The sequence below is a fragment of the Alligator mississippiensis genome, chromosome 2 (genome assembly GCF_030867095.1).
Source record: "Alligator mississippiensis isolate rAllMis1 chromosome 2, rAllMis1, whole genome shotgun sequence".
NCBI classification, from domain to species: Eukaryota; Metazoa; Chordata; order Crocodylia; family Alligatoridae; genus Alligator; species Alligator mississippiensis.
In genome coordinates this window covers 169,685,835-169,709,330 of record NC_081825.1, presented here as the reverse complement: position 1 = coordinate 169,709,330, position 23,496 = coordinate 169,685,835, and the positions used below count along the sequence as shown (strand labels likewise).

Below are 23,496 nucleotides of genomic sequence, written 5' to 3'. Positions count from 1 at the left end.
GTGTCGGCAGTAGCTAGCGGCAATCATAGACCGCCCACAGATGACACTGGTGGTGTTGGCGGCAAGGGGGTGTGGCAAACAGTGACAGCCCGCAGGCGCTGCCGGCAGTGTTGGCAGCACCTTTTTGCAAAGGGTGCACTGCCACACTCAGGGGGTACACATGCGCCCACGTGCAACCCTACGCATCGCCAATGTTAGGAGGCCCCTATGAGAGTGCGGCACCTGCAGCTTGCAGCAGCAGAACGGGTTGTAAGATTGCAAGTCTGGACACAGGTACCTAACTTCCACCTTAGGCCCATCTCAGGGCCCTGAGCATGTATTGGCTCTGGCCACCCATCCTTTCTGGGCATTAGGTGCGGAGGATCTGGCATGGCAATGGGAGCAGGTGCCCTGCAGGACATTGTGGCGGCAGGGCTCCGGACACCAAGCATTAACAAGACAGGAGCTGGCTTTCTCTGAGCATCATTCAGGGGAGGAAGTGCTTCACTCCTTCAGTCCCCTCCTAGTCGCCTTTGCAGCAGGAGGGGCTGGCCAGGGCCGGGATGGGATGGGATGGCCGGTGTCCGGGCGCCCCTAGTGCAGCAGGGGAAGCGGGGAGCCCTTAGCACATCTGCCGCCAGTCTGAGCGGGCTCAGAAGCCCCGACGCCCCCGCAGCTCGCCTGATTGACTCCCCTCTGCTCCCGGCCGCCGCCCAATGGGGGCCCGCGGGCGGGGATATAAGCCCTCCCCGGGCCCCTTCTCACCAGCGCTTCCTCCTGTCCGCTCCGCCGCTGTCCCGCTCCTGCTGCCACCGCCTGCGCCACGCGCTGCCGCGCCGCTCCCGCACCATGGGGCGCCCCGCGCTCCGGCTGCGGCTCCTGCTGCTGCTCCTGGCGGCGGCTCGTGCCTGGGGCCGCCTTCTGCCCGGCGCGGGTGAGAGGGGTGGGCTGGGATGCGCGGGCTCCGCAGGGGGTCCCGCCCTGTCCCTTGGCCACTGCTGGCCCGGGGGTCCCGCTCCGCGCGGCTGGGTGCGGGAGGTGGCGGGGCGAGGGCTCCCGCACTTGTCCTCAGCCTCCGCCCCAAGGGAGCGGTCCCTCTCCCTGCCCCAGGCAGGGGAGCAACAAGTCTTGCCCTCAAGCTTTCTCTAGTCATGCCAAGCTGCTGGCTGCCTGTTTAGTGTGGGAGCCTCACTGAGGTGGGCTTTGAAAGGCACAGATGGTGGCTGGCTGGGCACTAAAGTGCCCATGTAGCATAGTTGGCTTGTGTAGGGCCTCCTGCATGAAGCCTTCTGGGGCTGGCCATGTCAAGCTGGATACCTGCTTAGCTTGGGAGCCTCCACTTTTTTTGAAGGAGGCATGTGAGGATTCTCTAGTACTAGTCAAGTGACTGGGGGCTGTGGGTCACTCATGCCAGCTTTACTGTGTGTTACTTTTACTATGCCTTAAAGCTGATGATGAACTACTGTGTGGCTGCAGGGTGAAGAACAAGGAGTAACTGCAGTAAGGAAACCTTGGGTTGGATGTTGGAAAGAGCTTCTTCCTCAAGTGGTTAGTCGGGCATTGTAACAAGCTATTCAGAGAGGTGGTGGAAACTCCTTTGAAAAGCCAGTTGAAGAGCAGGTTGGATCATAAGAGCAGGTTAGATAGGTACTTGCGTGCAGAGGTTGGACTAGATGACCACCTGAGGTCCCTTCCAGCCCTATTTTGATGGGCCTGTAGCACTTGGTGTTATGCTTAGTACTTGGCAATACTTGCAATTGCAAGGCAAACTGTAAACTCCTAGGCACCTGTTTTGGGAAAACAGTATAGTTGAAGGCAGGCATGCTGTTCTCTGCTGCTTAATGAGTTACTAGTGCAGCTAGGTAACTTGTCTTAGTATAGGAAGGTCAAGAGGAGCTTCTTGCTAAGCAGTAAAGACCTGAATTGGGTGTCCCATCAGTCTCATTACACACCTTCCTTCAGCCCCCAGGGGAAGACCAAGTTGGACTGTGCTGCAGCAGTTGCCCTTGCTGGGTGAGTGCTGAAACCTCTAGTATGGGTTAGAGAAGCTGTGTTCATGCAGGCTGTCCAATACTTGAGCCAATTCAGCCATAGCTGTTGGCTGTGGCAAACTATTGATCAGATATACAGCAAAGCAGTGTTACAGAGAAACAGCTACATCTGATCAGTAACCATAGGCAGCTCACTGAGGACTCTCCTACTGACCAGAGTGCAATGGTCTAGGAGTTGCCGAAGCTCTGCTTGATCACTACTAACTTGGAACTAGAGACACTCACCTGATGTAATTACACTTCAGTTTTGTGTAATGTGTGCTCCAGGATGTGGGGGAGAGGTCTGAGGCTCTGGTCAGGGTGGGGGCAGTGTCTTGTATACTAGGGATCTTCTTGATGGGGAAAGAGACTAGCATGGGCCTTAACTTCCAGTAATGCCTTAGCATTGTGTTTGTGTACATTGAACCTCCATTATTTGGTGGTGTTACCATGGAATTGGTATAAACATGGGACTCTGCCATGTTTGGGGTTCAACCTCTGGTTTTGATCAAGAAGTGATTGTGAGTGTATATGCTCAGAAGCCAAGCATACTGATTGCTAGTGTGAGAAGTATTCTAGAACTCTAGCTTCAAAGTCTAGCTACTAGGAGTGTTTAAGCATATAACAAACTGGAGTGGCTTTGTGATCTTGGATTACATACAGGAGTGTGAAAAGTAGTTGGTCCAGCCTAGTTCCATTTGAGGATCTTTCCTTACATATTGTCTAAATAAGATGCCCATAAGGCAATGGATGGCTTTGTGTCACTGCCTCCAAAGGAATGATTTGTGCTACATCCTCACTTCAAATATGAGGCTTTCTCTTTTATAGAAAGCATATGTCATTCTTCCACATGGCATGTAGTGTACCAGCTACTGCACAAAAAAAAAAAAGGACATCCTGTAGTCAAAGGCACTGAATTCCCGTACAGGAACAAGGCAGACAAGGTTCCTTGGGTGAACTTGATATCTTTTATTAGACCAGCCCAAATAGTTGGAGAATAATTATTAAGCAAGCTTTTGGGTTCAAAAACCCTTCATCAGGCTAAAGAAGCTTCAGCAGTTGGTGTGCGCTCTTCCTGGATGGAATGAAAAGTAAAGAAGCCAGGGGCTGGGCTGGGGAGTCAGTTGCCAGGCAGATTATAATGTGTCAAAAATCCAATGTCTATATTTAGTCCATGATCTCTAGTATCCAGGAGGTTGATGAAATGGAGTTTGTAGGCTCGTCTCTGGGAAGTGTTGTGTAAGTTCCCTTTGAGGATCAGGACTGAGAGACTGGAGAGAGAGTGGCCCTCCTGTGAGAAATGTGCCCCCCACCAGTAATTGGGTATTTCTATCTTTGATAGATTTCTGGTGTGCATTCATTCTGGTGTGCAGTTGTTGTTTGGTCTCTCCTATGTATTTTCCATCAGGGCATTTGGTGCATTGGATGAGGTATTGCATACAGGAACAAAGAAGATTTAGTAGCAGGCGGAGCTATTGGTCCTTCCCTGATGGGTTTAGTGTCATGAACCTTGCTACCTCACATTTTTTCTCATAAAAATGTACCATACTGATAGCATTCCAGAATAGAGATCATCTGGAAAACAAGTGTGACCAAGCCTGATCCACTTAGGTGATCTAGCAATAATGGTACTGGCCGAAGCAAGCACTTGCCTGGCAGGTGTTCACACTTGCTGATACAACTTTAACTTTTGCCTCCTTTATTGGTAGATGAGCAAGCTTGTGGTACTACACAGCAGGCTGCATGTGGAGAAAAGTGTATTCCTCTAACGTGGCTATGTAATGGGGAACATGATTGCACTAATGGGATTGATGAAGATTGTGGTAAGTTCTCTGTCTACTTGGGTGGCTTGCTCCTACAAGTAAACTTTTCAATGGCTGCCTTCAGGGTGGTGTGGGTGAAAGAAAGGGAAGGTAGGACCAGAAAGCTGGCTGTTGCTTATAGATTGCCTGACAATGAAGTTTTTGGCTTGCTTGCAACACAAGTTCCAAAGTCCCTTTACTCCATGGAAGGACTCTATAAAAGTTTCTTAGGAGTTCTGACAGAACTGAATCTAAACACCTACTCCAACACAGAGAACAAATGCCTATCTACAATAATGTATTTACAGCAGCATGTGCCAACCTGTCTTCTTTCTTTCCCCCCCCCCCTTGCTCCCAGTGCTTCCAACTTTATCTCTAAACTGGGGGGGGGGGGGGCACAGAACTTGCATGTGAAATTCTGAATAAAGAGGCCTTTTTTAATTAACAAGGTCTTTTGTTTGAGGTGGGGGAAATGCTATTACCTTCAGGTAGGAGAACAAGCAGTTAGCTGGAGAAACATGCATGCTGTCATCTAATTACTTCCCACTAAAACAGAAATCTGCTGTACATAACCCCCATAGCAGCTCTGCTGGCTTTTAGCTGTACTTCTGAAGGGAAGTTTTTTGGGGGGTTTTTTTATTATAATTTGGCAAGAACCTGGAGGAGGACAAGACTGGCCAGAGAAACTAAGCAAATGCAGAGCTTGAAGCTTCTTGACAACTTCTTCAAGCCTTAGTCCTACAGAATACCGCACGTAGAAAGAATTTTATGCCCTATTACCTACAGCTTAACTAGGATTGTAAAAAAGCTTAAGTGGTTCTAGCCTCTGGCACCCACTATAATAGAGTTGATGTAGAGGAACATCTATAGAACACCGCTTCTGGCAATCTTGTTTGGTCTTGGAAGCTAGCTTCCTTTTAGGAGAACAATTAGGATGCAGTGAAGCAAAGGCTTAAATCCAAGAACAGTTCCACCTACTGCAGAGGCTGCTTATCTGGCTTTTTAAGACCTAGGATGTGGTAAACATTTGCAGAGCAGGATGGCTATTGCTTCAGTAAAACTTCTTGGCTGCAATAATGGGAATCCATAAATCTGAGGTCAGGAATTTCCCTAAACTGATGTTTAGATTAGTTTTGGTGAACAGCTTCAAAAAACAAAGAACTTGAACATTTTTTTTTTTTTTTGATAAGTACTAGTTACTACTTGTGACTTGTGCTTTCTGTGCCATTAACCTTTCCAATGTTTACCTCCCTTTATAAGGAAAAACAAATTGCTGTTAAAGCTTCTATTGTCTCTCCTTGCTCAAGCCAATCTTGTAGCTGGGCAACTAGACTGTAGCATTGTACTACTAGTGGTGGTCTTGTAAGTAAATGGATTGGTTGCCTTTTAGCAGAACCATTCTTATCCAAAGGATACCAATACTACTACACTGAAGTAGCAGTAATAGCTTGTGTATCACTAACAGCTGTAACCAATTAACTTGACTTCTATCTTTTTCTTGCTGTTATGTAGAAGTAGCATGTCATGGTGACCCAAATGCATGGCAGTGCGACAATGGAAGATGCATTTCTAGTAGCTGGCTCTGTGATGGTGTTAGTGATTGCATGGATGGCTCAGACGAGAGAAACTGTGGTATGTAAGGTATCAAGCTAGTGGGGGGGCAGGAGTTCTGGATTACCTAGAAATAAGTGTCTCTAGAGATGTGTACCCAAGTACTCTACTGGCTAGTCTAACAATGGGCTGACCAATAGCATGCACTAGAGATGACAAATCTAGTAGTTCAACTAGATAAGCTACTGCTATGGATCCTGAACTGAGTGCCTATTGAACACTAGGGCTGCTCCTAATGACAGAAGCTGAGATATTAGGAGTCCAGTTCTCTGCCTGTTTCTTTCAGTGTTCTAGAAATCTAAGTTGGCTTCCTGGACAAAAGACATGGCATGTTGTGCATGGTTCTTCCATACCCACCATGATAAATCTTCTGCCAGAATGCCAACTGATAGAAGATTACATCACTTCATGGAAGTGTGTGCAGCTGAAGCTTAAGATGGCACCATCACTGCTGTCTCAAGCCTTGACAATATATTGCTTTTAAGGAGAACTTAAGTTGGCTTCAGGGGAAGGAATAGATAGATGTCAAATCAAAGTTACTTGCCTCAGCATCTATGCCATGGCTTGCCAGCCAAGTTGGATGCTTCCTTGTCCTGCAGACTACAGCAGAAATGGCCAACTCCAAACTGGACTTCACATAGCCCAGATATAATAGATGATGCATTCAAAGAACCTCTGAAACTACCTAGTGACAGTTCAGTGTGTGGCTTTTTTTTGTTTGTTTGTTTTTTCTCTAAGGTAAACATAGCTTACCACAGTCATTTTGAGCATGCACACACTAAATTGTCATGTACCAGTTAGACCAAACCTAATCTCTTCTCCCCTTTCCCCCTCCCCCAAATAAATGAGATGCTGTTCAACCCAACTCTCTTATTAAATTACCTTGTATGGCTTGGACACATAGTAGCTAGATGTGAACTCTTGAGTGCCTTTCAAAGGTAGTCTGTGAGCTCTCTTAAAGAGCTAATTGGACTTCACCCTATCAAGGTAGGCTCAAGTGAAGGATTCTTTCTGACTGGGTAGTACTCAGGAAGTGGTTCTCATGTCCAAAGATAAGCCTGTAGCGCTCCTTGGACTTTACCTTGGTCTACAGACTGTTCCTATAATGCATGTTCTTTTCACCACAGTATGTGGAGAGAAGAAAATTCGTTGTCAGGGAACTTCTCACTGCATCGATACTTGGGAAGTCTGTGACCTCCACGAAGACTGTGAAGATGGCTCGGATGAAGCAAGTTGTCCCAAGAGCCACTGTCTGCCAGGACAGTGGCAATGTAAGAACAAAGTGTGTATCATGGAGGACTGGAAGTGCAATGGCATCAACAACTGTGGAGATTCTTCAGATGAAGATGTCTGTGGTATGTTACTAGTAACACCTGTGGTGAGCTTTTTGTGCCCTAATGTCCCAAGGATAAGCAACTTGTCAATCATTATATGATAACTGAAATTGGGCTGGATCTATCCAGCAAACTAAAATCTGGCAGTAAGCTGTACCAGACACCTAATCTTGATTGGTGATAATGCCTTCAGAAGGGAAACCCAGGTTCTTGACCCTGTGTGGGAACTGGGAGACCAACTTAGCATTTACTTCTATGCTTAAAACTGCCAAGGCATTGTGATGAGACTAGTGAAGACTGAAGTGAAACAGTACCAAAGGAGAATCCAAACAAGAGCTCCAAAATAAGCAGGTATGCATCTGAAAGCAAAACCTGTATAGTAGCATCATACATGCCCTTTTAACATGTTGATGTGGTACCTGGCCTCTCCCAAAGCTTCAGTTTCTAGCTATTGGATGAAAAGCTAACTTGAGGTGAAACAGCACTACTTTCAGCTGTGAAATGCCATAGCCACATAGGCAAACTTTCATGGAGACTTGCATGGAACTCAACCTTTTAACATCACTTTTAAGCTCTGTCTTGCATCTGACATCTAGTAGGAATGTAGATGCCTGATGTGCAAGTTGCTGGTTTGTATGGATTTTGGTGGATTTTTTTGGGGGGGGGGGGGGGGGGGTGAGGGGGAGGCTTATGTGGGGTTTTCTTAGGCTGTTTCTATATGCCAAAAGATGGATGGCCAGAGTTGTGGGGAGAAAGGAGGGATGGTTTATGGCCTCCAATATTTTAATGTACTTAATCTGTTCTGTGGCTAGTGTCACATCCAGCTCTGGAGTAAATGGACTTTTTTCTCTGACACAGCATCCTGTCCAGAAGGCATGATCCAATGTGATGAGGGGAAATGCATTATGGAGTCACTTATGTGCAATGATGAGAGGGACTGTCTAGATGGAACAGATGAGATCACTACCTGTGGTATGTAGTCATGCCTGTTCCTATAAATCACATGCTGGTCACTTGCACCATATAGTATGAACCTCAGACAACTTACAGTCAAGATTTCTTATTTCTGTTTCTTTCCCCCAGGCAAAAACTGCTTTGTAAATAACGGAGGCTGTGAGGGAAAATGTACTGGAACTCACTGGGGTGTGAAGTGCTCATGTGGTGCTGGCTGGGAGCTTCATGTTAATGGACAGAACTGTACTGGTATGACTGCATCTGGATCTTGGCACCCCTTTTTTTCCTCTCTCCTTTTTAAGAAGGAAGCCTGTTTTCATGCAACTTGCAGTAATGGGGGAATTTCAAGCTGGTCCATGAGCTCTGTGTAGCTTCAAAGGCTGTGTTCATGACCTCATGATGGAGACGCTCACTGCTTATCTGTACTGCCAGCCTTCAATTGGATGACTGTGTGCCATTTAACTATAATGTCTTAAACTTGGTGCCTTTAGACTTTAAAGGTCTAGTGAGTTGTTGTGTCTTTGCTTCTTCCACCTGAATTGTTGCAGAATTACAGAATATTTTCCCCAGCTGAGGAAGCCAGGATTCCACAACACTAGTATGCAGTATAGCCCATATCAGTACCATTAAGGTCCTGATAGGACAGGGGGAACTTCTTAAAGAACTAGTTCAATTTTTCTAATGCTAATAGACCACTACAGAGCCACTATTACAACATGGAGTATTCTATCTAGACATGGTACATGGCTAGACAAGTTAAACATTGCTATAGACATCTGAGGCATGGGCCTCTTGGCTGAACTGCAGTAGGCTTGAAGTATGAGGGTGGAGGTGAGGTATACAAGAGTAGGAGTTAATTAACCACCTCCATATAGTAAGCCTGAGCTCCAGCCCTGGGTCTGTTCTGGCTAAAGCCCAGCATTCTGGCTAAAGAGGGCATGGGTCTATAAAATAGACCTGTATCCTTACTGCAGTAGATCTTGAAGCTGTAAAGTGTGGTTGGAATAACTACTATTAAGCTTCTTGACTTTTTTTTTTCTCTGTTTCCCTACAGATGTGGATGAATGTGCCCTGGAATACAATCCCTGCAGCCAGCTGTGTAGGAATACCATTGGCTCTTTTACATGTGGCTGTATGAAGGGCTACTGGCTCCACAGTGGGACTACATGCAAGGCTGCTGGTATGTATGGTAACCCACATGCAAGTAATACAGCTGTATTGCTTTCAGCACTAGTGGCTAGAGTCCAGCTCCTAATAAGACTTCCTGTAGTAAGTTAGGTCTCTTGGCTTATTTCCTAGGTGACAGTAATGGCATGTCTACTTGTCAGCTGTTGCTGACATTGACAGCAGCATTATGGAGGCTGACAACTAGAGTACTTGTCTTTTCATAGATGGACAACTACAGAGCCACTTGTTTAGACATTCTCTTGTATGGAGAAGGGGAGGGATACTTCTGGACTAGCTAGTGCTGAACTCCAGTCTAGTCTAGCCTGACCCTCTCTTCCCTCACTCCCTCTCCAAAACTAGGAGAAGCCTTCCAGATGGGCTGAATCCTTGAGCTGGAGTAACAGTTGGTATCTAAGGCCAACTTATCTCCAGATATAATGGAGGTGCTGAAGGGCTTCATAAGGCCTAGGTAGTTGGCTGCAAACTCAATCTCTGCCATCTGCATTTGCAGTAATGCAGAAACTACTATCTTGAGCCTGTCTAACAGAAGGTTGGCTTTTTAATGCCTTAGCCTCGAGTTGGAAGTGCTTATGCTTCCAGAACTGGACCTTGCCCCTGGGAATGCCAACTATCAAATGGGTGAGGGGAAAGACTATAATCTGCTTTTCAAGATGGCTTTCTCAGAGTTGCTGATTTTAAAACTTTGCATGTTCTTCAGTATAGTTCAATCTCTGCAAACTGCTGCAGCTTTAGTGAATGTACACTCTTTGCATTACTGCTTTAAAGAACACTTTCTTGGTCACTAGAACTTGTGACTCCTAGTTGGTACTAACCACTGCTCTAGTTGCAAATATCTAGTAGTGTAGTGACTGCTGAGAGTAACAAATTCCAGGCCCCACTGAGTAGCTAAGGGGATGGATCCATAGCATAAATACCAGCAGCACTGCCAGTGATCATGCAGTGGCTTCTAACACTTGCTATTAAACTCTTCCCCTCTCATGACTGCCAGTCAACAGCCAACTCTGGTATTTTAAAAAACCAAACCTGCTCCAGGGATGGGCTTTGAGTCCTGTCAGGTGAATGTATCTACAGCCATCAACTCAGGACTGCTAGCTGGCCTTCTTTCCATCTATCTACTCAACTGTGTGTGTGTGTGTGTGTGTGTCTAGCCTGAGGTTACTGAAGCCAGAAGGCTCCAGCCACCACAATGTCAAGTTGAAGTGGGTGGCCATATACTTTCTGCTTCCATGTCCTTGTACTCATGGGTTAGAGGGAGCTACCCACAACTATATCAATAGAATTCGAATTGTACTGACTTCATCTTCTGTTGCAGACAATGCCACACAAATCTTGCTAGCTTCAGGCCATGACCTTGCTGTTTTGAATGTGAGAACTCATGACTATCAAACCCTCATCTCCACAAAGACTACACTTGAAGCTATTGCTTATGACTGGTTGAGAGAAACTTACTACTGGGTGGATGAAGAGAGAAAAATGTATATCTATATGCCTGGGAAGAACAGTACACTATTCTACCCAGGTAAATGCCTCTACAGCACAGTACTTGGTCTGGTGGGTTTTTTGCTTGTTTTTTATAAGCATCAAGACTTGATGTAAAGTGTTGACAGGGATATTAATCTGAAGAGAAGAGGCTAGGGCACTGATCTCTGGGGTGGGAGGTTTTTTATTAGCTTTTTTGAAGGCCCAAGAAAGCTCTTTGCCCACTAAGCTGGAGAAAGCTATTCCAGATCAAGGGCCCTTCAGTTGCATTAGGCAGCTTCATTGCATCTCTAGTAGCACTCCTAGTACTAACTCCACTACAGCAAGCCTAGCCAGGTAAGGGTTGAGACTCCTCAGACCAATAAGGACAAGAACTGGGTATAATTGGTATCACTTCATGAATACCTATTCAAATGAGCCTCTCCCTGAGCTGAGCAACCTTATTTTATCCATGGGGACAGGGATCGTGTGCAAGTCCTAACAACCCTTTTGTCTCTCTAGATGTTGGAGAAGTAAACAGCATAGCAGTGGACTGGCTCACAGGACAGCTATACTGGGCCAGCAGCCACCCTCACATGATCTGTACTGGCTTAAGTGATAATCAGGGGTATGTGAAAGTGTTAGAAAAGAAGCTGATACCAGAGCAACTGACTCTGTATCCAGAGAAAAGGTAAGAACTAGCCATGGGCAAAACTGCCAGGAGTATCCACCACTAACCCTTGGATGTCTTCTAAAAGCACTTGTAGTAACTTGGGTCCTTCTGGCTAGATGTAGCAAGCAGAATCTAATGTCCTCTAAATCCAACTTTAGACTCAATTGTGTTCTGTGCATGGCTCCAAGTGGCATTTGGAGGAAGGCTCTGGGGCTCAGCCCCTTGCTAAGACCTACATAATTCTGATAGGGGTGGCAGCTGAATTAGTCCTGACATGTACTTCTGTTACTGCAACTACTTCCAGCTTCTTTGTATGAGTCCAAAAACATGTTAGATGCTAGAAAGCTGCATCTTGTAACTGCCCTTGCAGGTACATGTACTGGGTGAATCGTGGTGAGAAAGGCAGGACTCTGATTGAAGCAGCAGGAATGGATGGTTCTGACAGACAAGTGCTTGCTGCAGTCTCCATGGAAGAACCATTGGGCCTGACTCTCGATCACATAACTGGCAGACTATACTGGATCAGCGAATACAAAGAGGTATAGTAAAAACCACAGGCACTCGCACATCATGCTAATAAAAAGCACCTGACCACATGTATTGGTGTCCTCTGCACTAAAATGGTGGCAGGGCACTTTGAACTAAAAGCTCATTGAACAAGCTTTAGTTCAAAGCATGCTGCTGCCACTTTTGAACATGGGGATGCTGATGCACAGAAATAAAAACTATGCATCATGTGCTCCCAGCAGACTCAATTAATTGGCATAGCGGCAAGCTCCCTGCATATTTATAGGGGTCTCCTATTTCCTGTAGCAAAAACTTTAGGTTGTCTTGCTACAAGGGCAGATCGGACATGGCATAAAGCCTATGGTCTTGGAGATAGAGGGGACAAAAAGAACTCGCCAGTTGGTATCAGTCTTCCAAAAGCTCAGTGCAGGCTGTCCTTCCAAAACCACTTTCCAAGGCAATCTGCCTTGCTACTTGGTCTGATGCCCCTCTATACAATATCTGACGGGCTAATCAAAGCAAAAACACTCTAAAATGGCAACAAAGATCCCTTGCCTCCCAAGCCCATCCTCCCTCTGACACTACCCATTCTGCCTTCCCAAACATGCTAGATCTTCTGATGCTTTAAAATGTAGGGGCTATCCCTCCTCTGACTCCTTCCCTACCACCACTACTTGCATAGCAAAGGTGGTACAGTATAAGATGATGAGCTCTAGCAGGCCTCCAGAACCACCAGAAGACTAACTTCAAGTAACTCCCTTAACTGGCCAAAACAAACATGTTTGACCCATATGTTTAAGTTTTTTTTCCAGAGAGAACATGGTGGTCACTGAGCCTTGTCAGGCAGCTACAAATTTTTTTTTTTCTTTCAGTCTATTGAAACCATAAAAATTGATGGCAGTGGGAGACACACTTTTCCAGAGATACTCATGAATCATGAAGACCCTGTGGGACTTGCTGTATTTGAAAGCACCTTCTTCTGGGCAGATGAAGACCATCTTGTGTCTGTTTCTTGGGATTCCCTAGAGAAAAAGCAAGTGCTGCTGAATGCCTCCATCTCTGCCTTCACAGTGCTACATGAGTTGCAACACTCTCCATGTGAGTTGCCTCACTTTCTTTTAAGTATGTCCTTGCATCCTGAGAACAGGAATCCCAGACAGGAGGGAACAACTTCTCATTGTAGCTGCTGTGGTACTTGATGTGCAGCTGGACCCAGTGCCCATAGCTTGTATCACTTGAGCAATGTTGCTCCAACTAGCTTCATTGGTTGCTTAGAGGCACTGTATGAGTAGCACTTAACCAAATAGTACTTGAAAATACTAACTAGAAGTGCCCTAGCAGGACTGGAACTATTTTTTTTTTTTTTTATTTTATTTTATTTTTTTTTTCCTAGTGGGGGACACTGAATCTTCCAACCTTCAGCTAAAGCAAAAATTGCCTCTTAATATTAGCCAGAGTGGGCAAGAAGATCAACTTTAACAATCTTGGATCCCTTGGTTTTTAAACAATTGGGTCTCAGAGCTTTATCTTACTAAAGCCCTTCATGCAGTATAAAGGAGCCTTCTTTGGTAGAAATAATACCAAAGATGGTCAGCATTGGGTCTTTTTACTAGCCTAACGTCTTGTGTATAGATGGCACAAGATGCACATACTATTATGATAAAGGCAAGAGCCTGAGTGACCCAAGAGGTGGGGAGAACTTCTAGATTAAATGGGGAGAGCCCAGCTCCAGAAAAAGCTGGGCATCCTTGGAACAAGAAGTTGGCATGCTCTAGTTGGCACCAGCAGAGTACAGAGAACCAACTTGACAAGAGTTTCTCATGTCTGTTCACCAACATTTAATATGATAAATCATGACTAGTCATGAACTGCTACCCCTAACTTCTTCTCTTGCTAGGGAACACTACTACATGTACTCCAGGATCATGCAGTCACATCTGCCTCCTCTCACCTGTCCATCCAAAAGGCTACAAGTGTGCTTGTCCAGAAAACATGTTCCTCCTGCCTTCTGGAAAATGCGCAGGTAGGCTTGGCTTCCAGTCTTGAGGCTGGGGTGTCATGGGTGTTTTTCTAAAGCAGCTCTACCTGGCAAATCCCTTGGAATAGGAACAGTATCCTGTAGATAATGGAGCATATCCATATCCCTCTGCATTCTGGATAAGGTTATAGGAGTCCTGATTATTCAAAGCTGAATGTAGGATTAGATGAGGCTATGCTCAGTGGCTCTTACCCCATAGGCACAAATGAATGTCCTTGACTCTCTAGAGTAGACTACTTTAATTCATGGGGTGGGGGATTAAACATGCCTCATCCTGAAACCAGCCACTATGAGTTACTGAAAATTGGGACAGATTAGGCCATATTCAAGAGCTAACAACAGTTGAGTGATTTGGCTTTCATATTTATTTAAATGACTGCATGCCTAGCAGCTGGGCATCCATTCACTTGCAGGATTATTGTAAATTCCATTTGAGACTACTAGGTGGAAAGTGCCTTTTTTTTTTAAATTGTATCCCTGAATGGACTTGCAGCTAAGAAGCCCTGAGCAGCAGCTGCTGCTGCTCATGGAAGTGAATATCGCTTCACTTGCATTGGAATTGTAGGCCAGAAAACCAATAACAAGTAGAATGGCCAATGTCAATAAGACTTTGAGGGCCATGAAGGCATTCATAAATGATGTGGTGGTTGACTCTCTGACCTTTTGAGCACCACAACTGCAGCCAGTGTCATGAGATGACACCACCCCCCCCCCCCCCCCCCGGGTGCTTGCCTTGGCCCTCTCGGAATGGGTGTTGGATAGTTTTTAAGAGCAGTCTTAATGGGGGGGGGGGACTAATGAAGCAGAACCCTTGTAGGAAGTCCCTGCCAGTCTTTCCCCACATGATGCCAGCTTCAACCATCAAAATAGCAGCAGAATCTTTATTCTACTTGTTTATAGACAACAAACAATAAGATCGTGCTGTCATCCTGAAATATCCCCATGCCATGTAACAATAGCATCTAAAAGCAAGTGGGTGACCTAGCCAGCTAAGCAGGCCTCTCTTCCTTGAGTCCATGCTCACTTTCTCTCCTCAAGGGCAAACAACTCCAATTTCATATATGTACTGTTGCCCTAGTCCCTCCTGAAATCCTGTCTTGTCTTACACTGTCCAGACTAGGCAACCAAATGCACAGGGTGGTGACCTCAAAGCAATTGGCACCAACCTGGCTTTGCTTTCACTTTTAACTAACCCTTCTGAATATCATGGCTAAAGTAGTAGTTGCACCAAGTTGTTACTAGTTCAGCCTGGTCACAGACTGATCACCCCTATTTTTGCATAACTTCTGGCATTAACCTCTGCAGAGTTAACACTTGTATATACAACTGGCAAAAAGCTCTACTTCCTGCAAGTAGGCCCCAAGGGTCTGACTGTCAACAAGACAGTGGTTCAAGAGCAGTGGAAAAACCTCCATCTTCAGGATGTGGACTGGAAAAGAGACTTCACTTATTGGACGGATAACAAAGGGACACTAATACGCTTCACTGGGCACCCAGGAAGAGGAGAAACCATCCAAATTGGGTTACCAGGTGAGAAGCTGAAGTTGACTCTCTCCCCCCCATTCTAGAGAAGCATAAACAAGGTGCTTGCAAAGCCTAATGGATCAAACCATGTTGGTGTCTAATGTGAAGCCTGTCCTGAATGACCCTCTTGAAATTAAGAGAAGCAAGAGGCTGGGCAGGAGCTCTTGGGGACAGTAGTATCCAGACTTGAAGCTGAGGGGGTAGCATAGGGAGGCCAAAAGTGGCTGTCCTGCCTTTTTTGCAGACGTAAGGCTCCAAAGGCTATAAGCAGCTTTGAGTCCATTCAGACTGCCGCTAGAGAGGGTGTGTTGATACTATTACACAACAGTCTTTGCACTTGCAATATGGGGTGACTGCTCCTGTAAATGAACACATATATAATGGACTATGCCTCTAAGCTCTGTAATAATTTTTTTTTTTCTTCTTTCTCTGCAGTCTGTTCTGCTAAAGTTGATATATCATCTGGAGCCATATACTGGCTAGCTTGTAACAGAAGTTACATTAAAGTTACCAGACTTGCTGACATGGTCACAAATACGCTCTACCATGCGGAGAGCATCATATGGCACATCTCTCTAGACTGGCAGAGGGCATCCCTGTACTGGCTTGAAAGTGGAAAACCTCTCAAGAAGATGAACCTTACTAGTGGTAGTATGCAGGATGTCTGGAATGTAACCTGGTCGGATGACCTTCATATTGCCCTAGATGCAAGATCTTTCAGCTTTCTCTGGAGTTCAAAAAACCTGGGTAAAGAGAAGGGGAGGAAAAAAAAAAATACTAAAGTGCCATTGTGCATAAAGGCTTGATGACTCTCGCCATGGCTGTTCCTCAAACAGCTCTGGGGGGAGAAGATGGAAAAAGGACACGGCAACAACTTATTTATGTTTGCTTGGTTTTCCAAGGTGTGACATTGATACAGGAGTCCACTGAGTGCTAAAGGGGCACTTGTGTGCTGGTAGTAGCCAAGCATTCTGGGCTAGCAAGTCATCTTGCTTTTAGTGGTACAGAGGCTAGATCCACTTTGGAACACCTAGATGAATTTGTAGGTCAAGACTAATCCAACACTGGTGACCTAAGATCTACTATTTTCTAAAGTGGCTGTCTCGGCTGATCCAAGCCATGCCTAATTTCTGATATAAGTGCACTTAGACTAGTAGGCTCAACTAGCTCTTCAATTCTTACTACCTCTGGCAGACACATTTGGCAAGCCATCCCTTCAAAATGGAGGAGCAAGGAGGGTTGGGCTTGGGATTCTAAGCTGCTGATGAATAGACTGGGGCAAGAAACAATGTTAGATCAGAGTTGTCATCTAACCTGCTTAACATAAGGGTATCTGACTACTAGGCTAAAGTCTTGGTAAACTTGTATGTTGCAAGACAAATGTAATGAGACTGGAGGCCAAATATTTTCTGCTTGACTAACAGTTCTGGTACACTGACGAATTGTTGCATCTTGAATGCTAGCAGAGTAGTGCTGCAAAACCTGTGGGAAGCCGGGGCTACTCTAGAGTGGCAACTCCTGCTCTAGTGGGGTTGGAAGGGTTGTCAAACAGATGACTTCCCTGGTATTCAGGCATACCAGATTGAGTACTTCTCTACATGTAGTCTTTTGTGTGCAAGAGCCTTATTGTTCTCTTACAGGTCTGCAGGTTCTGAGCCTTGCTAAGAATAAAATGGACACATTGAAGAAAAGCTGGATGTATGGGATAGTAGCTGCTTATGAACCTTACCTGGTGTCGGTCAACAAAACCATTCTCCTGCTCTGGGACAGAAGGAAGATGGAGGTCTTGGCCAGCATAGAGGAAGCCAACATAAAGGAAGTACTTTTGTTCCTGGCCACAGAAATGAAGACTGGTAAGCCCTCCATTGCTTCACAATGGAGTTGCTCTTAATATATGCTTAGTGCTAGCTAAGCTTCAAAGTTGGGTCTTGAGCAGGGCAGAGGTCTGGGGAAAACTATGGTGTACCCCTACCCAAGAGGTATATTACCAAAGCTGTCTAACAATATGTAACATTTGGGGGCAGGGGAAGAGATTTCTTGTAGGACGGGCTACATAATACAGCTTCAAAGTTGCTATTCAGAGCTTTTTTTTCAGGATCAAGGTGACCTAATATCCCTCTCACTAGGGCCAGGAACTTGGCTGTAGGCAGAGGGACTCATCACTCCCTGTTGGAGTGAGGAAAGGGGTAGCACTTCCAGGCTAAATCCTACTGCTGCCTTTCTAGGACACATTCAGGGGAACCCTACATGGAGGACTCTAGCCAAGGGCACAACTGCCATACTCTGAAATGGTAAAAGGTAGCATCTGCATAAAGTGACTTGGGCAGGTGGGACATTGCTAGCTGACCAGTAAAATGCTTAAACTATCTCTCAAGTGCTGATTGTGGGCATCTGGCTTTCTGGCAACACAGCTTTGAGCCTCTAGAGGTCACTAACTTTGGTCTAGTTTGATCAGGTGCTGGTAAACTAGAAGGGTCTTGCCTTATGCCAGTAGTGGAGCAAATAGCTTGGGCTTCTCAACCCAGCTGTTGCCTATGAGTTGATCCACCTGCTTAAGCTCTGGATGGGGGTGGGGGTCTCTTAGTCTCTCTAAAAACTGAGAAGGGAATGTAGATTAAGTGAGGTAATCTACAAACTGCTGATGTACTAGAAGTGATGCTCTGAAACCAGCCATACAATTACTTATCTATTCCTTTTTAAGTTCCAGAGCCAGTAGCTGTTTCTCCAAAGCCAGCTACCACAACAACACTTGCACCAGCGACTCTGAAGACAACAGTAACTACTACCAAAAAGAGTACGGCAGCTACCACAACAGTAAAGTTAACAACCACTTCAATTGCACTAACTCCTCTGTCTTGTCCTCGGACTCTTGTACCTTGCCAAGATGGAAAAGAGTGCATACCAAATGAGTATTGGTGTGATGGAGAGAGGGACTGTAAGGATGGCTCTGATGAAGAAGACTGTTCTCAGTTCTGTAATTCTCCAGGTATTGTATACACATGTTACTAAATATGTTGGATACTCAAGCACTATTAGTTCAGTCAAGATGGGGAGATTAATGGCCTAAGCCTCTACATCCTTGCAAAAGAAACCTTTTATCCCAGGCATGGTCAAAATAAGACTGCTTCCTAGTGTGGATAAGCGTGCGCAAAAAAAAAAAAAAAAAAAAAAGTTCTTAGAAGCATGTGAAACTACAAACAAGGCTTGTCCCTTGAATCCTTTCAATTCAATATTTAAACACTAACATCTTGCTATTGGTCTCAATAATAAATAATAATAGCCAGAACTAAACCTAGAAAAACTGCCAGCATTGCTTTGTCTGGCCACTGGATTTAAAACAAAGAGCAAATCTGCAGGAACCAGCTCCAGACATGAGCAATAGACTCACCTTGGTTGGGTCATAAATAAGCCATCAAACACATATGGTAACCTACCATCTCTAGTTGGGTGTATGTAGAATCCAAAGGCTCTTAACAAGCAAGAGAATGGTGTTGTATGTCCCTGCTCACGGGTTAATTTTCTATGTGCATAGCAGTGTACCACCTGCTCTAATAGTACAGCACTTGTAGATCCAGAGTAACTATGAAACTGTGGGGCCTGCATGCCCCTCAAGAGCCCAGTGCTTCCTGGGAAGAAAACCTCCAACCCATCCCCTTCCTCCCCGGCATCAGACTTCAGTACTTGGTGAATAAGGTCACTTCTGAATATGACTTCATGGCCTGTTCTTGGCACCTTCTCTCTTTCTAAAGAAGTGAAAGAAGTCTGATAATACTACATCTATTCTAGGGGTTTTCAAGTGTCTGAGTGGGAACAAATGCATTGAGGGGAGAGAGCACTGTGATGGTGTACAACAGTGTCCTGATGGTTCAGATGAGTTAAACTGCTGGAAGCCCACACAAGAATGTGCTCTGCGTTGTGATGGCAACATGCGCTGTGTCCCAGAGAGCTGGCTGTGTGATGGCAATGCAGACTGTCTTGATCAAGCGGATGAGCAAGGATGTGGTAAGACCAGTATAGGTAGACTTGGGTTTGCGTAACCCATGTACTGAGGGTTGGTTAAATATGAACTTTAAGAGTGCAGTTTTTAAAAGTTAAAAGCATTTCTAGACTGGCTCAGGGCTATGAATCCCTCTGGGAAGAAGAGATTCTCTCCAGTAGCCAACAAGCAGTGAAGAGCTTAAGCTCAAGTCTTTTGTCTTATGGCATGGAGGGGGGAGGTGTGTGGGGGGGTTTTTGTTTTTGTTTTTTGTTTTGTTTTTTTTTAACCTACTTGCAAAACTTAATCACTTCACAAAGCAGAAACACTACCTCTGTCACTACCCTAGGCTGAATGACAGACAAGAGGGAAAGCTGCTTCTCAGCCAGTAAACATGGTTGGGGAATCCAGGTGTGGGATCTCATCCTCCATAATGATGGATGAGTAGGCTAGCAACAATACTGTTCTTAAACTAGAACTGTAACCTGCCCTTGTATGCTTCCCTAAATGACTATATGGAGGCACTTTTTCTCTTAACGCTGCCACTTCAGCACACCAAAACATAGTAAAAATGACTTGATTATGGGGAAATGCAGCTGAACTAAGCACAGACTTTCTTTCTTCAGTTCATGAAGAGTGCAGCAAGTCTGAATTCCAGTGCAGGAGTGGCCAGTGCATCTCTTACTCCATGCGCTGTGATGGGGACTATGACTGTAAGGACCACTCTGATGAAGAAGACTGTGCAGTCCCCAAGCCACTACTATGCCGATCCGGAGAAGTTATGTGCCCCAGAAGTGGAGAGTGTGTCCTGAAAGAATGGATATGTGATGATGACCTAGACTGCAGAGATGGATCAGATGAGCAGGTATGGAGAATAGTAACTTCCAGTTTTAGAACTGGATTCTAAAGTGAACCTGGAGAACCAGCTGGCCAGTAAGTGGTGTCTGTCTTGGTTATGCCAGGTCTGAGGCATACTGGATAGTGAACTAATGCCCTCATGTCCTTCCTGAGCTCTAAAAGGTAGCTTGTAGCAGGTGAGGAGCAAACAAATATCAAATGACAAGCTCTGAGATCTATTGGAACTTAATCTCAAATGCTTTGGTCCACTTCTTGTCCATGGAGAGGCTGGTCTCCTGCCTCAGGGGTGGGGGGTGGGGGTTCTTAATGGCTATGCTGCAACATGCTGTTCTTGCCAGGAGCACTTGGATAACAAAAGACATCCAGTCATTGTAGCATGTGTCAAAGGTACCATAACAAAGCTGTTCTTTTATCCATAGGACTGTGAGCATGAGAAACCTGAATGTAGTTCAAAGCAGTGGTCCTGCACTAGTTTCAAAGAGTGTGTTCCAGATGTCTGGCGTTGTGATGGGGAGAGAGACTGCAAAGATGGAAGTGATGAAACTGGATGTAAGCAAGTTCTTAAGTATTCTCCTTTTGTAGTTCAATTCTAAGGCTATCGTCCTTGAGCCTATAGAAGGCAATCTTCCAGGTCTGGGTCTTGCATGCAGATGGTACAACTTTTTTTTTTTTTCTTTTCAATTTAGGCTTACTATATCCTCAACTTTCAGCTACATCTAGGCATAGATGTTCCTTTTCTCTAATGGACTTGTTTACTGCAGCTGTGATCTGGTCAAAAACAGTTGGAGACTTCCCAAAATCCAAATGAGAACAACATAAATACTGCAGTGACTGGTCCCAAGCTGTTTGTTTTTTGTGGCTTTTTTTTTTTTTGGTACTATGAAATAAATTGCACCTGTAACAAACTTGGTGCAGAGTTAATCTCTACAGTGCTGGGCTAAAACCAGCATTCTTTGCTTACATTACTAAAGTGGCTGCTCCCACCCAAGTTTTGCAGAACTACTTCAAAGGAAGTGGAGCTTGGCCCTTTTTAATATGGTAGACCATAGGCCTTGGCTCTCACTTTTGACCTGGTCTGGAAACCCTTACCCACAAAGTACAAGCTTCTGGCAAAACAGAACTGATACTCCCTATTGTAGGGGGGAGAAATAGGATGTACACATTTTAGTCAATAACTAAAGAACTGAGAGCCACTTAATGATAGGGTAAACCTGAACTCTTACTAACTTAGCAACAGTGGTGGCAGTCACCTGCTATACTGCAACAGACCTGTCTATACTTCTCCTCCCCAATCCCATGTGGGGCAGTCCATAAACATAATTCTCTCCACAGGTCAGCCTGCAAAGTGCTCAAGTAATGCGTTCCAGTGCAAAACAAATGTCTGCCTGAACCACACCCTGGTCTGTAATGGCAGGAAAGACTGCACAGATGGGTCAGATGAAGGTGATAACTGTGTTCTGCCATGTCAGAAGCCATGCTCTCAAATCTGCTACCAGTCACCTGGGGGACCTGTGAGTAAAAGGGAAGCTTCTTAACCCAACCCATCTCTTCCTCCTTCCCCCCCCCCCCCCCAACCAAAACAAAAACAACCCCCCCACCTTTGTATTGTCCTGTACTTGATGACATTCATTCATTATTTTATTTATATAACTTTTTTTTTTTTAACTACCTGCTGGCTGAGAACCAAGCCAAATGATCCTGCTTGGCAGGCACCTTCCCATGGGGAGGGGGAAGGGGAAGACAAGTTAAGTGAACACAGTGTCCTTTTTTCTTTTTCTTTTTTTTTTCTTCCTTTTTTTTTTTTTTAAGGAGCCTGCTTACCCACCTACCTGCCTGCCATTTTGTGGCTTGCTTTTTTTTTATATATAATCGCCTATTGCCCAGTGCTCCCTTAATGTACTATAGACAAGTAATCTGTAGCTGCCTTCCAAGACTGAACCAGCAAGATGTGTCACTTACAGGCCATCAGTTCAAATCTAAATTCCCAAAAGGCTTATGCCCCCCAGATATATTCCTGGGGGCAGATCTTGACTGGTGTTCCACTTGCCAGTAGTGTGTGGTAGTGTTTTTGTGTTTGGTTTGTCTTTTTATTTTGTTTTTTTTTGTTTGTTTGTTTGTTTGTTTTATATGGTACTACCTCTCTGGCACTTGCCATGAGGTCTGCCATACCTTGCTTCCGCTATCTTCAGGGAGTAGAAGCCCACTTCCCTGGCCCCCACCTGGACTTGGGCATCCTTCTCAGTTTGATGCAACTACTTCTCTATTTCATGCCTTCTCCCTCAAGCTAGAGCAGAGAATAGAGCACTTTTAAGAGGCAAGAGATGGCTACTTAAATAAGGAACTGAGCTCTCTAAACTTTGAACAGTCAGCCAAGTTCTTGTTGAACCTGAAGGGCAGTAAACTCTAGGAGTGAAGTGGGCAGTAGAATGGACAAAGCTGACTTGCTTCCTTGGCTGTAGCAGGGAAGTAAAGCCATCCTGTCTGCTGCAGGCATGCCTCTTATTCTTCATCCATTTTGAGGCTGTCCAAATGCCCCTCTTGCTCGCTCACTTGACTAGCGTTGAACCTCCCGTGGTCTAAAATGAGCCCTGAATGACCAGTGTACTGAAGTCTTGTACTGGCTAAAGTGAAGTAGGCTGATGAGCTGCTCATCTTTCAGAGATGCTCTTGTCGCAAGGGATTTGAACTGCATGATGATGGCTTCTCCTGTAGAGACATCAATGAGTGCCAGGAGCTAAGGCATGCCCCTTGTAGCCAGACCTGTGTCAATACTAATGGCACCTACAGCTGTGCCTGCCACCCTGGCTACCTACTGGAACCAGATAACCACACCTGTAAAGTGACAGGTAAGGGATTTCTATTCTCCCTCCCCCCCCCAATCAATTCAGTGCCCAGAACATTGGGGGAGAAGGTAGAGGCTGCCTCAATAAGCAATTTAATTCCTGCCTATTGGATTCTGTCTTGGCAGGTTCAGAGCCAATGCTGCTTGTAGCAGTCCAGTCTGACCTATTACTCTATGGATTGAGAAGTCTGAAAGATGATATCCTAGCTACCACTGACAAGAACTTAATTATCTTCTCTGTTGACTATGACTTGGTAGAAAAGAAGGTTTTTTGGATGGATCTCAATGCAGAAAGCATTAAATGGATATCAATGGATGCCAGGAAAAAGGGAACTCTTGTGAAAGGTTAGCTCTGACTTCATCATCACTTCAGGATTTTCCTACAGTTTCCTACTAATAGGAAATGTCTGCAGTGGGAGCCATAGCTCAAGCAGGTTTTTAGACTAGAAGATGAATGCCAGCTTAACTCCTATAGCTGCCCCCCCCTCCCTCCAACAAAGTGGGAGCTAAACTGGGGAGGGGGGCAAGGGAAGAAGTAGATGCAAGGCTAAAACTAATCTTCAGCAGTTCTGAAGCCTTTTGGCTGCTGGCAGTGTGCTAGGCTGTAACTGATTCTTGTAGTGTTAAATGTGCTCCAGGAGGCTGTGGGCACTTTAGTGAGCCATGATAATTCAAAGCACTTGACCACTTTTGCACAGGGACACTAATGCATGTGATGCTGG

At 45.3% G+C, this 23,496-nt stretch overlaps 1 protein-coding gene across 1 annotated transcript in view; it reads left to right on the top strand.

Annotated features, from left to right (window-relative positions):
- Window positions 1-552: 552 nt before the first annotated feature.
- The window catches only part of LOC102558223 (prolow-density lipoprotein receptor-related protein 1), a 30,810-nt gene continuing 7,866 nt past the window's right edge, over window positions 553-23,496 (top strand). Inside the window, exons 1-22 of the mRNA XM_014595760.3 lie at window positions 553-913; window positions 3,719-3,832; window positions 5,324-5,443; window positions 6,550-6,777; window positions 7,615-7,728; window positions 7,840-7,959; window positions 8,765-8,890; window positions 10,211-10,417; window positions 10,879-11,047; window positions 11,400-11,568; window positions 12,409-12,634; window positions 13,434-13,559; window positions 14,880-15,104; window positions 15,534-15,845; window positions 16,739-16,951; window positions 17,800-18,084; window positions 18,885-19,100; window positions 19,701-19,939; window positions 20,352-20,481; window positions 21,265-21,443; window positions 22,592-22,778; window positions 22,901-23,119. Of these exons, the coding sequence (XP_014451246.3) occupies window positions 553-913; window positions 3,719-3,832; window positions 5,324-5,443; window positions 6,550-6,777; window positions 7,615-7,728; window positions 7,840-7,959; window positions 8,765-8,890; window positions 10,211-10,417; window positions 10,879-11,047; window positions 11,400-11,568; window positions 12,409-12,634; window positions 13,434-13,559; window positions 14,880-15,104; window positions 15,534-15,845; window positions 16,739-16,951; window positions 17,800-18,084; window positions 18,885-19,100; window positions 19,701-19,939; window positions 20,352-20,481; window positions 21,265-21,443; window positions 22,592-22,778; window positions 22,901-23,119 (4,285 nt within the window). The remainder of the gene's footprint in view (window positions 914-3,718; window positions 3,833-5,323; window positions 5,444-6,549; window positions 6,778-7,614; window positions 7,729-7,839; window positions 7,960-8,764; window positions 8,891-10,210; window positions 10,418-10,878; window positions 11,048-11,399; window positions 11,569-12,408; window positions 12,635-13,433; window positions 13,560-14,879; window positions 15,105-15,533; window positions 15,846-16,738; window positions 16,952-17,799; window positions 18,085-18,884; window positions 19,101-19,700; window positions 19,940-20,351; window positions 20,482-21,264; window positions 21,444-22,591; window positions 22,779-22,900; window positions 23,120-23,496) is intronic.